The 15863-nt window shown below is 40.8% G+C and overlaps 1 protein-coding gene across 2 annotated transcripts; it reads right to left on the minus strand.

Annotated features, from left to right (window-relative positions):
• Positions 1 to 377: 377 nt before the first annotated feature.
• mtm1 (myotubularin 1) lies at positions 378 to 14643 on the minus strand. 2 transcript variants are annotated; one of them, XM_011606521.2, is made up of 16 exons: positions 14532 to 14643; positions 13118 to 13200; positions 12937 to 13009; positions 11532 to 11626; positions 10679 to 10789; positions 10315 to 10416; positions 9329 to 9412; positions 9004 to 9153; positions 7289 to 7474; positions 7020 to 7202; positions 6738 to 6893; positions 6600 to 6647; positions 4734 to 4826; positions 4507 to 4620; positions 4255 to 4431; positions 378 to 4132 (listed from the first exon to the last, which is right to left on the minus strand). In XM_011606521.2, exons 2-16 carry the CDS (start codon positions 13172 to 13174, stop codon positions 3944 to 3946), a joined length of 1818 nt encoding a protein of 605 aa, XP_011604823.1. In that variant the 5' UTR covers positions 13175 to 13200; positions 14532 to 14643; the 3' UTR covers positions 378 to 3943. The 2 variants fall into 2 exon arrangements, with proteins under 2 accessions (XP_011604823.1, XP_003966830.1); XM_003966781.3 differs by having other exon boundaries at positions 378 to 4135.
• Positions 14644 to 15863: the final 1220 nt, after the last annotated feature.

Here is a 15863-nt window from a genome sequence, read left to right on the forward strand (position 1 = left end):
TATGGGCAGGACACAGGAACCTGAAACTCCATCAGATTTCAACCTATTCTGTAGGTCAACAATGGACGGTATTAACGCCGTTTCCTGGGTAGTTTTTTTGTTCTTTTCTCTCCCCTTTTACATGTATCTGACGCCACCATTGTGGATTGATCTGCTCTGTTGACAGTATGACATATGCATCGGATGCTCTACTCTTTAATACCTTTCCACAGTTTTAAATTAAGTCTCAATGTTAGATCTCACCAGCAAACACACATTTTGTCACACATTTTGAAGTCATGCTGTAATGTGCTGATGCCGAATTAAACTTTAAACCTTTAAACTTTTAAACAGTAAAGAGTACTGCAAAACAAACAAAAACACTCAGAGCCAGCCAGTAGTACTTAAATTAATTTAATCAGTCATATTTACAAGCAAGAGCCATCCAACAAAATGAGGAAAGAATAACATCTGAAGAACTATATTTGAAATGTACTTGTTTCACCTTCCCTTGTTGACAAAAATATCCTCAAACATACAGTATATATGCGTATCTATACGCATATATGGAGACAACCCATTACAATAAAGTAAAATTCTGAAAGATTTGATGATTCATTAGAGAACTGATACCACTAAAATGCCCTGGGGGGAAAAGTGAAGCCTTTATAAAACTGAGATTTTACACTACATAAAATAATTGTATTTTACAATAGACTTTAAGCAGTAAAATAGTTTTTGATTGAGGTAATTACATCATCGTGCTTGCACAAGTTAAAGAAAATAATTTCTATATCTGTGCATCTCTAAAAAACACAACCACTTCACCCAAGCACACTTTTCTCAACCTATCGGGTCGAACTTGCAATATAGAAGTGAGTAATGAGATTTGGTGTTTGTATAGGTAGGCTGATTATCAAATGCTTCAAAGAGATTTTACACTGTTAGACCATCAGAAAGAGTGGAAAAATCCAACCGAGATTGAAATTTTAAGCAACCAGACTGAAGGGAGTCCCTATTGGACCATCTTCACACAGAATTTCAGATGGACAATGACAGAGATACTCATGTAAGAAAGCTAAGCTAACTGTCACTACATCCACCAAATTATTCTCTTAACCCGAGAGTTGATTAGATTTTAAATTAAAGAGTGTTGTAGATGAGCACCAGCAGAAGAGATATTCTAGCTTTAAAGTACTGAGTGACTGAGAGTTGAGATCACAGAACTGAAGAACAGCTCCACCCAGCTCTGCCCTTCAGCTTGAGCTGGCTCAGTCAAATCATCTATACGGAATTACACAATCCAAATATAAAAGTAAACACATGAATGCTTTACATCAATTGTTCTTTTTAAAAAATAAACCTGTGGTATAAAATGACTTATAATGAAATACATGTGTTGATTTGAGGAATTTGATCCTTTTGGACTATGAGATTTATTTTAATGGATAGCTTGAAAAACTTAGGACAACATGTGAAAAGAGCCTATTCATCTTTTTTTTTAAAGCGCCACTTTTGTTTTCTTCTTACACTGTGGAAAAGGGGGGTAAATAATTGAATTTGATGTTCTATGCTCTGAAAAGAAGCTTTAGCACTACATCGTATTAACTGTTAAGCGTCAGTGTGAATGTAGGATCTCGGGTAAGCAGCAAAGTCCTCATATTATTTTCTAAATATCTTGCATTTGCTTTATGGACTCTAAAACCAATAAAGAACTTAAAAAACTATGCAAGAATATTCTTTTTGGACAGGATTTCTCAGTTTTTTTTTCTAGATTTGGGAGATTTTAAGAAACAAAATAGAACATAACCAAATAAGTAAACAAGAACCCACAAAGATATTTTGCCAAAAATGTCTGATGCATGTACAAAAATCAGCAGCCATGACAAATAAAAACCAGCAGTACAACAGAAACCACAAGGTGTTACCCTGACAATTGACTGCTGAAAAAATTAAACACTCAATCACCACAATATTACACCGTTCAATTCATCCTCAGAGTATCAATTTAGTAACGATGGGTGTAATGGAGGCTAAAGCAAGAAAAGGCTAAATATGAAATGGTTTTATATGTGGTAACCACAGTCAGTTACTCTCATCCTTCCACCCCAATTATTCTTAAGGTTATAGGCATTACTTACAGACCCTGGCTTCCTTAATTTTACAACTGTACATAATTTCTGGTATCCAGAAAAAAGCGACTGCTGATAAAGAGATCTGAAAGCAAATGAAATTTGTAAGCCCAATAAATAACAAATGTAAATTTATCATTGACACAACACTGCTTATTCCCTTTTTATACTATTTTCAAATGTTGCGCTCCAAATATTACATTAAAGGCAAAATCACACTTCCTCTGTAAGGGCAGACAACCTATGTGCAGTCACAGAAAGGTGTGTTTAAGGGGGAGGCTGCAGGAGCTGGTTTAATGCAGCGCACCCTCTCAAACCTACATGCTGGTTTCGGCAGATTACCGAGAAGCAACGACCAATTTCAATTCGCCTTTCAATTCCACGCATGATCTCGAGCACCTGAAATGTCGCAGCTGCTTTAAAACAACTAAGGACTCGACTGTTTCTTGGCTTGATTGTGCATTAAAAACACAGCTTAACTCACGGCCACAGCAGGACACGCACGACTTTCGTTCTCTGGGAGATTTAAAGAAAAGAAAAAAAAAAGAAATAAAAAAAAAAGAAAAGAAAAAAAAGCACTTAACCCTATTCTGACACGCTGGCCCAGCACACTCAGCTGGACCCTTCATCAGTTCTACAAAAGACAGCAACACTCATAAGCATTGCAGCATCTAGGGAGGAAAGCAAGTGAGAATTGTATTAACACCTTTATTCCACACAGGACAAGAGATGTGGTGCAGCAGGACAGTGGAGGGAGCACAACCGCAACATGTTGCTAGTGTTTAACTAATATTTTAGCACTACAGGTTTTTGTTTCATAAATGTCCTGCGAAAGAACAAATGTTCTACCAGCCTACACGCGATGCCCCTGCAATTCGTCTTACTGCCACAAGGGGGAGATAATGTCCTACTCTGCAAACTTAAACTTCTTCATTCTGCAATGCTAAAACTGTTTATAATTCAATGTTGGCATTATGATTACTATTACAACATTGACTGTATGAAATGAAATTTTTAGGAAATTTGAGACTTTAAATTTTCTTGATTTATGTGGATTACAGCTGCCCATTGTTTCCAGGGCGTCTTGTAGTTTATGGTTAATAGCGCCCCTAGTGTCCCCAGATGGAGTTACAACTCTGGCAGTTTACTTCATGTTTGCTATTGTTGATAAATATGCTTCTTGCTTAAAATAAATCCTCCTTTTTCATTTTTATTTTAGATACCAATTTTAAATTAAGGTCTGCGCATGAGTAAATGCTTCACCCGTAATATAAAGTCACGAAAGTGACGAAAATGAGCAATCAGAAATGAGAAAGAATACGGTATGGTAGTACTCTCAATTTGTCCAAACTGTTTACATTTAACATGCATGTCCAACTCTGGCAGTAAAACTAATGACAGGGTTTGGCTAATGTAGATACACAAGGACCTAATAAGATTTTGAGGAATCTAACACACCACCTGTCTTGGAAATTAAAAAATGGATAACATGTTGGCTCCGTTCTGTTCCCTCTGCTGTACCACTGCTCATCCTGAGTGTTTAAGCCCTTTCATTGTAATCGACTGCATGTTGTTAAGGCTTCACTGTCTGAGTGTCTGTGTAGACAAGATATTGTGACAAGGCTGTACTGTGAGATATTGCATAAATTTCTATTATCACCGCTGGGGTGTTAGAATGAACCACTATTTCCAATCTTGGGTTTTTATCCACAGTTAGAAATGCACGATACTAATGGATTCCCTGCGTGTTGCCACACTGACATATATCAGAAAAAAGACGACATTAAGTGCAATTCAACGGGAATATCTGAGTGGGGGCTGGTCACCAGCCCTCAGAGGGGTGTTTGTAGGTGTGTGTATTGCTTTGATGGTGTGGGGGGAGGGGAGGAGGAAGTGTTCGGCGAAGGGCTGTTAGCCAAACGTGAGGAAGAGGAGTCCGATCGCTGCAGCTCTTCGAGCTTCTTTAAATATTCATCTCTGAGGGCCAACAACTCCTTGTAGCGTTGCTCCACTGGACTCTGCTGCTGGAATACAACAGACACTCTAGTCACAATCATGACAGCTGGATCCCGACAGAAGGTGCAGCTAACTCAAAAAGTTCTGTTGCAATGGAATAATTCACTGGAGGCTCCAGGAGTTGTACCTGGTGTCGTATTCGGGGGTTCCAGCGGATGTAGTACGTCACCCACAGCTCTAGATGGCGCATGCTGGCAACGGGATAAAGAACCCTGCCGGACTCGGGGGTGTAGAAGGGGTTTAAATAGGTGTCGCTCTTACTGTTAACCAGGGACCACAGCGACACCGTCATCTTCCTCACCTCCTGCAAACGCACAAACAGATTCTCATCCGCTTGAGTCTCTGAAACGTGGGCAAAGTCGGCAAAGCCCAGTCTTACGTGCTGGTCTCGTGCGCTCTCACAGTTGTAGAGAAAAGTTCCGAAGCGGCAACTGTAGAGATGATCCATGATTGTCAGCAGCAGGCGCTCATTGAACTCAAAGGCTGTAGGGAACTAAAAGGTGATCAAACAGATCACATCAGAGAACGTTTGTTGACCTGTAAACGGCTGACAGACGATGTCATTTTGATGCCAATTAATGAGATGATGAAATAATGAGAACTCACCTGTTTAGTGATCTGCCAAACGCAGTCAATGAACTGAACAAAGATTGGTGATCTGTCCTGATCTGCATGGTTCTTGTCCCCATGGCCTATCCTCTACAAACACACAGGGGCACACGTGCACACACACAACACAAGATGCTAATCTGTTTGACAATAATTGAACAAGAACATACCACAGTTACATATTCTATTAGCTATGATGGTAGCTACTACGGGAAAATGTAACTGACAGAAGTATTTACAGAGGCATGCAAATGTCCCCCTGGATAAAAACGTCAACAGTTAAGTGAGCGCGAGGTGAAATGAGTTCAACTTGGGCATCAGAAGGAAACCTCTCCTTCAACCACCCAAAATGCATCAGCACCAGACATTTAAAGGTATGTTTGCAAGACAAAGTGCACAAACTTTTGTGAACAGAACACCTGTCCAGCTGTTAAGCATGGAGCTGGGTCCACCATGTTTTGGGGGGGGGGGGGGGGGTGAATTGTAGCCAGTGGCACAAGGGACAGTAAATATTGATTCAATGAAATCTCAACAAACTTTGGAAGCAAACAAGACACCATCTGTGTCAAAAGCTATTAAAAACAAGAAAGCTAATATAAATGGATAATGGCCCTAAACACATTGTACCACCCACGATGGATGACCTCAAGAGGTGCAAGTTGAAGGTTTTGCCACAGCGTCACCATCTACTGACCCAAACGCCATTAAAATCTGTGGATAAACCTTAAAAAGGAATGGCCCGGGAATGTCACAGAACTGGGAGATCTGGTGGGAAGAATCACTGAAGCTCCCTCCAGCAAGAACTGGGAGACTCTTGACTGGCTATAAAAAGCACTGGCAAGCTGTGATACTTCCCAAAGGGGGCGCTACTACTTAAAAACTATGCAGGATGTCTTGAGATGACGTCTCTCCACTAGCACAGCTCACATTAACAGAAGTTTTGGCCAGTTGCCCAAACTTTTACCTGACGTGACGTTAAAGCAGCTCTGAGGTCAGAAAGTGTTTGTGAATCGAGTTTATGTGGTTTTAAAACAACGTCTAGTTATGGAAAACAACAATAGGGCTCCAAACGGCACAAAGCGCGGGCGCTAGGTGAGAGATAGAGGAAATATGCCGTACAAAAGAGAAAAGCAATGGATGGTACCAAGACAAGCTGAACCCTGTCCCAAAGGTTTGCTACCTCCAAAAGGTGGAACATTGGTGGAAAGGAACCATATGACCACGTTGATTGAACGAGGGATTTAAATGACCTGCCACTAGTGTCTGAAGCTAAATTTACAGGTATGTAAATGGAACACTGATGTCCCACCTCTGTGTGGTGCTGATGATCTGCATTTGACTAACATAGGTTGTTGTCTGAAGGACAAATTAGTTTCAGGCAAAATATATTTTAAACCTGGATTCCCCTCTACATTTATGTGGGAAATATTTAGGAGCCTCTAGGTTATTTACCTATGAGCTAGGCCACAGCTAGCTTAGCAGCCGACTAAATGCTATGTGGAAAACAGCATAACAGATGCCCCGTCGTTTCTCTCGCCGAAGGATTGTTTGACCGATTGTGGCACAGCACGGTTGCACCATATTTTTAAACTTGTTATACCAAAAGAACAGAAGACAGGGGCAGCATCATGCATCCGCCTGGCATAAACACACTTTTCAGATGACCGCAAAGCCCACAATGCAGCTGGGTTTTTCCACTCCCCTACCTCACCCTTTCAAGCCTTATTGGCTGATATTACAGTGATCAGCCACTAGTCCACCAAATCATGATCCCTGCAACTAATCTAACTAATCATTTCAAACCACACATATTGAGCCAAAGTGGACAATTGTATTGAAAGAAATATAAGAAATGATGCTTACTGAGGAAAACTTATGGCCAAAACTGATCCATTCCTTCTCAATCAGCACCTAAAACACATCACACTAAAATGTAACATCGGCCTAAACGTCTCCAATGTGGCTTCAATGGTTAAAAACCGACTTAAGGCAACGACCGACCTGGAATCCTTTGAGAGTGCGGTAGTGGCTGTCCAGCAGCAGCATGGCCAGAGAAGTGAGCTGCGCCGTTCTATCCCAGCCGTCGCTGCAGTGAACCACCACTGAATTTCCATTGGAGACTCTGTCAGCCACTTGTATCGCTCCGGACAACACCAGCTACACACGAGGAAGGGAAACAACAGAAAAGTGATCACTTACTTCAAAGTATCCCAAATATGGATTTCACATATTGTGAAATCCAACTGCATAATCCTGCAGAACCTTTTTTTTTTTTTTTTTTACCTTCACGTGTTCTAGCCAGTGTGTAGACTCTAAACTGGACAGCCAATGAGATTCCTCCACATGGGGGTAGACGATGTCTTTGAGTTTCTTCAAAGATTCCCTCATGACGTGGATATTCTGAATGTCCAGGAAAATGAGCTCTGCATTTTGGTACTCATCACCCTCATACCCTCCCCCTGTGGCCTGGGGACAGAAAACACGCTCCATTATTACCTGTGGAACCTGTTGCATATAAAAACAACGGAAGTTTGTTCCTTTTCCGCTCTGACCTTGTTGGCCACGGCGTTGACGCTAGGCCGAGCGTCATAGATGGTCAGCTTGGTGGTATCGTTCGCCTCCCTGATTAGATCCAGATAGCGCTCATCATCCTTGTTTCTTTTCCCAGACATCCCGACCAGAGGTTGACTGCAGCGGGCGATCACGGCCTGATTCTCCCTGTGAATCCATGATAAAACCTAACACGCAACACAGGGGGAGAAGTATTACGGAGAGAAGTAACGGCAGCACGATCCAGAATACTAAAAGCCTTTGAGCATCAACCCAGCAATCCATTAGGGCTGCAGCAGATGATTCCCCCCCCCTCCAAACGATTAATCTGACTACTTTTCTTCGTTTTTGCGTCGACTGGTTGATGCGGTCTGCACTCCTCGATGTCGGCCATTAGCATTATCAGTAGTGTGTAAACTAGGAAATCAGGTTGGCATCACAACCAAACCAGTGCATGAGAAGAGAAATCTAAAATCAAATGGAGCTGTAATTGATACAGATTGTTTTCATTTTCCTGCTTGTCTGATTTAGGGCTGTCAAAATAAATGTCTTAATTGTTACGGTTAATTTTAAGGAACAAACATGACACATTTAACTTATTTAAATGTCTCGACTTCAGTCACCGCGCCTCACTGATACAGTTTCCTGTGTTAAGCTAGAGATGGAACATAAGGATGTGGTTTTGTCAGGGGAAACTTTCCATATAAAAACCTTTGAGGCGCCACTTTTCTGGAAAGGATCCAATCAAATCGGTTTTAGAAAACTTTAATCCTGGACAGTTTTTGTTTTTAATTGTTATTATTATTATTATTATTTTTTTTTTTTGTATAATTACTATCTTCTATAAGCCGCTACTTTTTACCCATGCTTTGACCCCTGCAGCCTAGAGAGTGATGCGTTTTATTTATGGATTTTTATGATTTCCTCAAATCGCTCCACCTGGATAGTTTTCTGAATTTGAATGGATATTTACGGCCACCAGGGGGCGCTTGATCAGCACAAGAGCAAGAAAGACAGGTTAAGGAGACTCTGTAATGCCCCGAGGAATATGTTAGTTTAATTGTGTTTTGACCTTTTTGTGCTTCATGTACACACCCTCGTCATGGATAACACACGAAGAAATGTACATGATACAGCTTTAAAGCTAAAGGCTAGTGACCAACAACTGGTAGGCTTGTTTTTTTGACCGGCGTGATAATGTAATGTCATTTTACTGCTGTGTTTCAGGACTGTTTGGAGAAAAGCCAGAATCGTTATCTCATTTTACTGCTGTATTACAGCTGTGTTACTACCGTGTTTAGTAATTGAACATTGAAAACAATCTCACTGTGTACCATAAAGATCTCTTGTTTCAAAGTGGCCTGCAGCAGGTGTGCTCTAGAGGGCAAAATTGGCGTTGTATATATATATATATACTGCCACATTTGAGAAACAAGAGCGAAATAATACGTAAAGTGCTTTGAAGATTGGTATCAGGTTACGGGTGTGGTGCTGGACTTTGTAATTAGTATAAACGGCTCTTTGGCAATAAAAGTTTAAGGATTTGATTAAATTTTACTTGCTGAAATTGTTACTCTAACCGTGATTATTTGACATTAATCATAAATCTGCGATAATTAGACCTCTAAATGATATATATATATATATAATTCTAGAAGTATAATAAATCATTTTGATCATAAATTGTGACTCGTGCAAAGATGAGCTTGTCACTCACTGGTATACGTCCTCTTGACCTGAAGGCAGCGACTCGTCGGAGGTCCTCCTCTTTACTTTTCACGGGCACAGCCAGCACAGTGGGGTAGGTGTCACAGAGCTCATAGTGCACGTTGATGAAGGTAAGCCGCCACTTGTTATTTGGTAAGCCCTACAAACGACAAAGCTTTCCATTTTCAACATTTCTTCTGTTTAACCTTTTCATTTAGGATTGAATTGTTCCCGATTTCATCATCCTCCCTTCTCTTACGTTTCTTTACTCGTGCCCACACCACAGCATGATTTACAACCAGAACGGAGGTAGCTGGTATTTCACTGGTTCTCACCTGCCGCCTGAACTCCTCTACTGGTTTATAAACAGTCCAGCCATTCTCCTCATATTTCTCCTGAGTCACGTATGCAAAGAGTCGCTGGATGGAGGAGATGGAGACAGAACTTCAATTTGATACAGGCAACAATTGGAATGAAGAAAAGTCAATCATGACTGGTTTAGTAAGTTTGGGACAACCCTTCATTTTATAGCGCTGTGATCTTCAAAGACAATTCTGGTCAAATTCAAAGTGGGACTGCACTTTCAATATTTTAGGTCTCAGCATATGCTTGAAAAACTATCTGACATCTGTGTGTGTGTGTGAGTGCGTGTGTGTGTGTGTGTGGGGGGGGGGGGGTCTGTTGTGGGATTTAATAACATTAACTGCCTAAGATCCATCTGTTGCATTATAGACCGCTGTGGTGATACGGGGACAAGAGGCCGACAGCGTAACTTAAATATTCTTTAGACCTAAGGAAGGTATAGCCCCCAGGTGAATTTGACTGGAATTGTCCTTTAATTAAGCTGTTTGGAAATAAGACTAAATGTACCGTAATGCTTTTCATCGGTTCAGTGGTTATTAGAAGAAAAGCCTCTGTAAGCCAAGATTTAAGATGCGCCCTGCTAAGCAGATGTAGCTACAGTGTGGGCGTATAGCTGTGTGTCACCGCTTCTGAGGGGGCCAGATCTCTGCTATTTAACATTTTCATGAATACACTGCAATGAATTCAGAGAAACTAGGACTGAGCAGAAAACTGTACTTTCTCCTCAGTACTGAGGCAGAAAATGCTGTAAATCTCAGTGTTCAAAGATTCCCTCCAAGTCAGTGAAGGCACCAGTTTTTGGAGAACAACTATAGTTATTTTCCTATAACTTGTCAATATAATTTCCAATACAGATATAACCGAACATGCTATTGGGATATAGCGACAACAGCATCATTTGTCACAGGGAAATATGTCGTGATTTTCCAAAGATGGTGCAGCCTTGAACTGGACCTACCAAACCGTGTGAGAGGGGAAAGGCATATCTAAATAGCAGCTCGAAGATATCTCTTCTGCTGTGACCTTCCTGCTTCAAGGCAAACCTCAGGTTCCTCATGTCCTAAAGAAGGCAAACAAGAGAAAAGAAGATTATATCTAATAACGTCCACAAACAAAGAATTATGTCACTAAACAATGAAAGCTTGAGCACATGACTTAGAGGACAGCCCATGACTTCAACTTTACTTGCAGTTTACAGTCAGCTCTGCAATAAGTTAGTTCTCCTAATTATGGAAGAACTTTTTTACTTTATACTTGACAGTGTCTACTTGTAAAGCAATTAATCAGCCAGTTGTAACAAAATACTTCTTTCTTGTAAACACCTTGCAGGTGATTTCCAGTCCGTAAGAGTTTTCTCCTCTACTCGATGCTCCACCCATCTTCTCCACCCGACTGATGGCCCCCAGAGGAACATCCAACATCACCACCACATCCTGCAGTAGATCAATTCAACATATATATTCAACACACATACTTTAGAACATAAACACATGCATGCGCTCTGACCTGTCACGATTAAAATAAAAAAGGAAAACATTTTAAGGTTTCCGTCAAAGCTGATTAGATTCAAGGAGCAAAAGACACACCTTGGGCTTCAATTACATCAGGTTTGCTTTGAGGTGACGCAAACAGAGATAATTGCAGAAAAAATATGCTGCGGCCACTGATGTGATGGTGGATGGCAGAAAAAAAAGGAAGCACGAAAATGTGACTAAGCATAATTATTTATTGTTACAGTAACGACACCATTCTTAAAATTGATAGCAACTACACGATAAATGATGAGCCATGTTTCGAATCGTTAGTCGGATTTTAAAAGTGTTCGTTATAAGAAGCTAATGTATATACAGCTAATGCCAGATTCACAACTGATGGGTTTAACTATGATGTCCTACATTTCATGAAGGATAAGATTCAGCAGCTACATTAGCTAATGCTGCTTCAGTAGCTGTATATCGCATCATAGCTGCCTGGAAAAACACCAGAGGCCAACGTAATAATCAAGACTTAACGGACACGTTTTCCTCCAGAGGGACACCAGAGGAGACAAAACATCTTCTATGACGTAGCAGGAACTGAGTGGCGTCTTGTCTATTAGGATGTGTTTCACACACAGGGGTAAAAAAAAGGGGGTAAGAAGTGGTAGGGTTCATGTGAAGGTCTCAGTCAACTTACAGCTTCTGAACTTTTGAAGTATAGTCTGTAGTTGGTGATCAACACTTTGCCTTTCACTGCTCCATTAAAAGGACAGATGTAAATTACATCTTTGTCTGGAAAAACATGAAGAAAAATGTTATTATTTCACAGGCTGACAGCTGGAAGATATGGAAGGACCACAAATTGCAAGAATATATTTAGTGGAGGCTCCCAATTCCTGTCTAAGACTAGCATTAGATGACTAGCATTAGGTTCGTTTCCACTGCATAAATTTTGGGGCAATTTTACAGGGCAGTTGGTGTGTGTCTCCACAGCAGGAACCTCCCCAGCATGGTCATTAACAGGAACCTTTACAGGGGCCTAAATGAGTCCCTCCACCAGTGGCAGAGCAGGATGACAGGCAGAACCTAGCAGAAGAGGAGCGTTAGCCTGGCAGACACCGCTTCTCCCCTCGTTCATAGGATCCACCACCATGTGCACGAAGGCACAAACCAGAGATACAGCAACTGTCTGCCTTGTTTGGTAATTTATAAGTATCACAACACAACAGGTGCTGTTTACCTCACATGCATTATCACACCGACGTATACACAAATACAGCTTGCAGCCACAGATCGGAACAAAAAAAGGTCACGTGGACAGACCTGTAGGAAATCCTACTCTCGAAGAATATTACACCATCTCAGCTGCTTCCATGTTCACCTCCTTCCTCATTGTTGTTTTTGTCATGGTTTTACGTTATGACGGGTGACGTCAGGGTCGAATAGGATTAGGAAACTTGTGATGTCGCAGAGGGGTCCTATCCCACAGTGGAGGCACGACCCTCAAGAGGGCCAAGCGGGAGGAAAGGTATTTACCAGAAACTCCCGCAGTGGAAACACGCCTATAGAATGTAAATTATTGTTTTCCAAGAGTTTTCAGCAGAAGCCCCTCCCTCACTGTTTCTGCTCACATACACTGTGGTTGGCACAGAAAAGAAGTAAAAGTAGTCAACAGGCTTTCCTACAGGCTTTTCTCCATTTAAAACAAACTAAAACTGCTCGGTGTGTTTGTGTGCTAAACAAAAGTGGTATTAAACAAAGATTTAGTCTCAGTCTGAATCCCTTTACAAACTCTGGTGCAGAATTATTGGTAAAGAAGCATGAACCAAAACATGCTCAGAATCATATGTAATTACAGTATTACAGACTCACGTCGTCAGCGAGAAATTATGCACTTGATTCTAACAAAAGCAGTGTTATTAAAAGTTTAACTGTTGTTTTACCACCACATAACACAAATTCAAGTAATGACAGTCACTAGTGCTTAATTACCCCCTGTCAAGTCTGCTGGATTCACATCCTGGATCACTGTTATCCTAGTACACTCTTTGGGAGACAATTGAATGATTTTTAACAGGCAATAACAGTGAATTCACACTTACCAATAATCCTTTCCTCCCCTGGAAACAAAGACACATCGGCTAACAACTCCATCTTCAGTGACTCTCTGGAGGTCTGTAGAGTAAAATCATCACATTAGCCCGTTCAGTGGAGGCCGCTTGTGCTTTGCTTCTTAGTCATGTAGGATTAAATGATTCATCATTGAAAGACAGAACCACATACACTTGAAATATGTGTATCCAATGCGTTGGGGCTGTAGACTGAGACTGGTGAGGCCATCACTCAGGCAGAGGGGCTTCCACAAGCTACGAAAGAGACACACACAGACTGTTAGTGGTGCAGCTTCAAGGTTCCAAGATCACACTAATGTCCCATGTCAGTTAAGATCTGATTCCAAGCGATTAATTGTTAAATGTGATGCCACTGGGATGGCAGCATGTAGGACTTCTCCCTTTTTAGAAAATGAAAGCAGAAGTTTAAAAAAAGACTCATCTGACAGTTGCGATGTGAGCGAACACAAGCTTAGGTGTAGGTTTCGAGTTTGTCTAGTTCGCTGCCTTAATTTAATACGATCCCCCTGAGCCTTTGTGAGACAGGAAATTGCGGACAGCATGCAGGTAGATTACAAGAGGCAGTATTAAGGACAGTTCATTATTTCAGTTACGAGCATACGCCTCATGGACGTGTTGCTAAGGACCATTTCACGTTTACATGCTTTTACCTTGGTTCTTTACTTTAAAGCAAAGTTGAAACGTCTGGAGCTTACAGCAACAATAGGGGACAGTGACATTAAAAACCCTCAAACATTTTTCTACCTCAATATATAATCAATAAATGCCTTTCTATAGCATTTCTAGAGATTTAGATCTGCAGATCACTGAAACGCTGAGCAATTCCACACATTTCAATGACATCCCAAAGCTTATTTTTGTAAATTAAGTAGTAGAGCGTTGACTGATGTATTGGTAATTAAACTGAGGCTGGTGCACAAACCATCATTCATGTCTTGAATGCCACTAGTGCTGGTTCGACTTCGTAAATGCACATTTTATCCCATTTGTCTGCACTATCTTCGTGTAAAGAAATTCTAATACTGAAGCTGCTTCGGACTATAAACTTTAACTTCACTGACCGGTCAACCATACATCATATTACAAAGAACCTACTGTAATAACGAGTTATAATCAAAAGACTGGTGAAATATTTGGGTTTTCCCCCCGCTGAGTGGTGAGTAGCACAACCACGGAGCCATTCGCTGACTGAATACACCTCTTAAAGGTAACGTTATGAACATGAGCGGGTTTTTTTACTGTCATAACTAACAAAGGAAAGGCTTTCACAACTATAAGTATTAAGGCAACTTTTTTGCTACACATAACACTGACACTCGGTTGAGGGAAAATATCAAAGCTTCATCAGATTCCAGAATCCTAACTTTTCCAACTTGGCCATTCCAATAAGCACAGCTGTAGAGTTGAACCAGGAAATAGCAGAGGCCTAGACAGTACGACAGTTGTTTCATCCAAAATCCCGGGTATTTCAGACTCACAGTGCATATTAGTCAGCGGCAAATCCGTCCGAAGAACACAGTACATGTGCGTGAGGTGTCTTGTTGCGGTCTAATATCTTTACTTACCCGCAAAGTGCAATTCTCCCGTCCTGAACGTCGATGCGTTCCCTCAAGCCACAGCAGCAACTTACTCTTTGTCACGTGGCTGGCTGTCATGACGCGGATTGGCTGGTTGGCCTTCGAAAGCTGCAAGGAATTCTGGGAAATGTAGGTCTTACGGGCCCATGTCGATTTCTCCACAAAGCTTTTCCTTCCAACGCGCTTTTCAGGCAATGAATTCACTTAAATGAAACAAAATTTTGAAAAGGATTTTGAAAAGAAAAGATAATGAACACAAGTATAACCATGTATTTTACTAAAAGTCTGAATGTCTAGTCGTGAAATATCAGATTTTCTGCAGGTTGTACACAGGTGGTCTCTGTCTGTAGTTCCTAATTTATTTGTTGTTAAAAATTCAAACTCATAAAAGTATATTCTCAAATGTAATACGTTTTCGATTTCATCAACCTTCTGCCAGGTGGCGCTGTTTTCCCTAAAATTATGGTTCCCTATGTCTGCAGCATAATTTAGCTGTCAATATTCTGGCTCTTTTACATTTCTCAAATATTTATATCACAATAAAGGCTAAAATATTGAATAAACATATATGCCTACCCTTTTTGTTTCATTTAATTCCACTGGGATCTTCTGCTGTGGGACACAACAGAATAATTAATAAGTTGTTCTTCATAACACAGTCACACACAATACGATAACTTTAAAGACATTTTGTTACAGTATTCATTTATGTCATACACCAGGTTCTGGTGCCCGAATACAAATCACTAGAGTAAGCTCAAAGATACATTCAGTAGTCTCCTAAGACGATGAGGAAGACCCCCAAGAAAGGGAATACCGGAACTCTTTCAGGCAAGATCTGGCACAGAGGGGAAGCTGACGAGAAGTTAAATACCCAAAGTAGCGATAATAAGATGAGTTAGAGACTTTGGAGTAAAAAGGGTGAGGTGAGGAAAAAGGACATACAAATGAAGTGATCAACACACAGATGATGAGAGGGAAGACACCCAAATACCCTAATGAATTATACAGTAAAAACCCTAAAACCCAACAGTTAAGTAACTAAAACCAAGGTAAACACAAAGGATGTAGTGGGTATCATGGTGTTTGAACAGTTTTGAATTTTACTTGCAAGGAGAACGGAAAGAGTTACAGATCTCCAACACGTTCTGAGGCACAACTTCCGCCATCCTTCTTTTATTGAAATTAGGAGGTCCCTCGTTACACAGAATTCAAATGTGTCTAAGGGAGGGGGGAAACACAAGATAGCAGGTCACAAACAAAGCAAAAGACTGTAAATCATAATGGTGAGATTATATGTAGGCCTTCACTGATTTGATT

The sequence above is a fragment of the Takifugu rubripes genome, chromosome 8 (genome assembly GCF_901000725.2).
Source record: "Takifugu rubripes chromosome 8, fTakRub1.2, whole genome shotgun sequence".
Lineage (NCBI taxonomy): Eukaryota > Metazoa > Chordata > Actinopteri > Tetraodontiformes > Tetraodontidae > Takifugu > Takifugu rubripes.

Excerpts from the sequence above, each read along its gene's own strand:
- mtm1 (XM_003966781.3), bottom strand. The coding sequence starts at position 13,174 with ATGGCCTCACCAGTCTCAGTCTACAGCCCCAACGCATTGGATACACAT. Across the intron at positions 9,413-10,314 it reads TTCCCCTCTCACACGGTTTG|CGACTCTTTGCATACGTGAC; the intron begins GTAGGTCCAGTT and ends TCCTCCATCCAG. Across the intron at positions 6,894-7,019 it reads ACTGGCTAGAACACGTGAAG|CTGGTGTTGTCCGGAGCGAT; the intron begins GTAAAAAAAAAA and ends CCTCGTGTGTAG.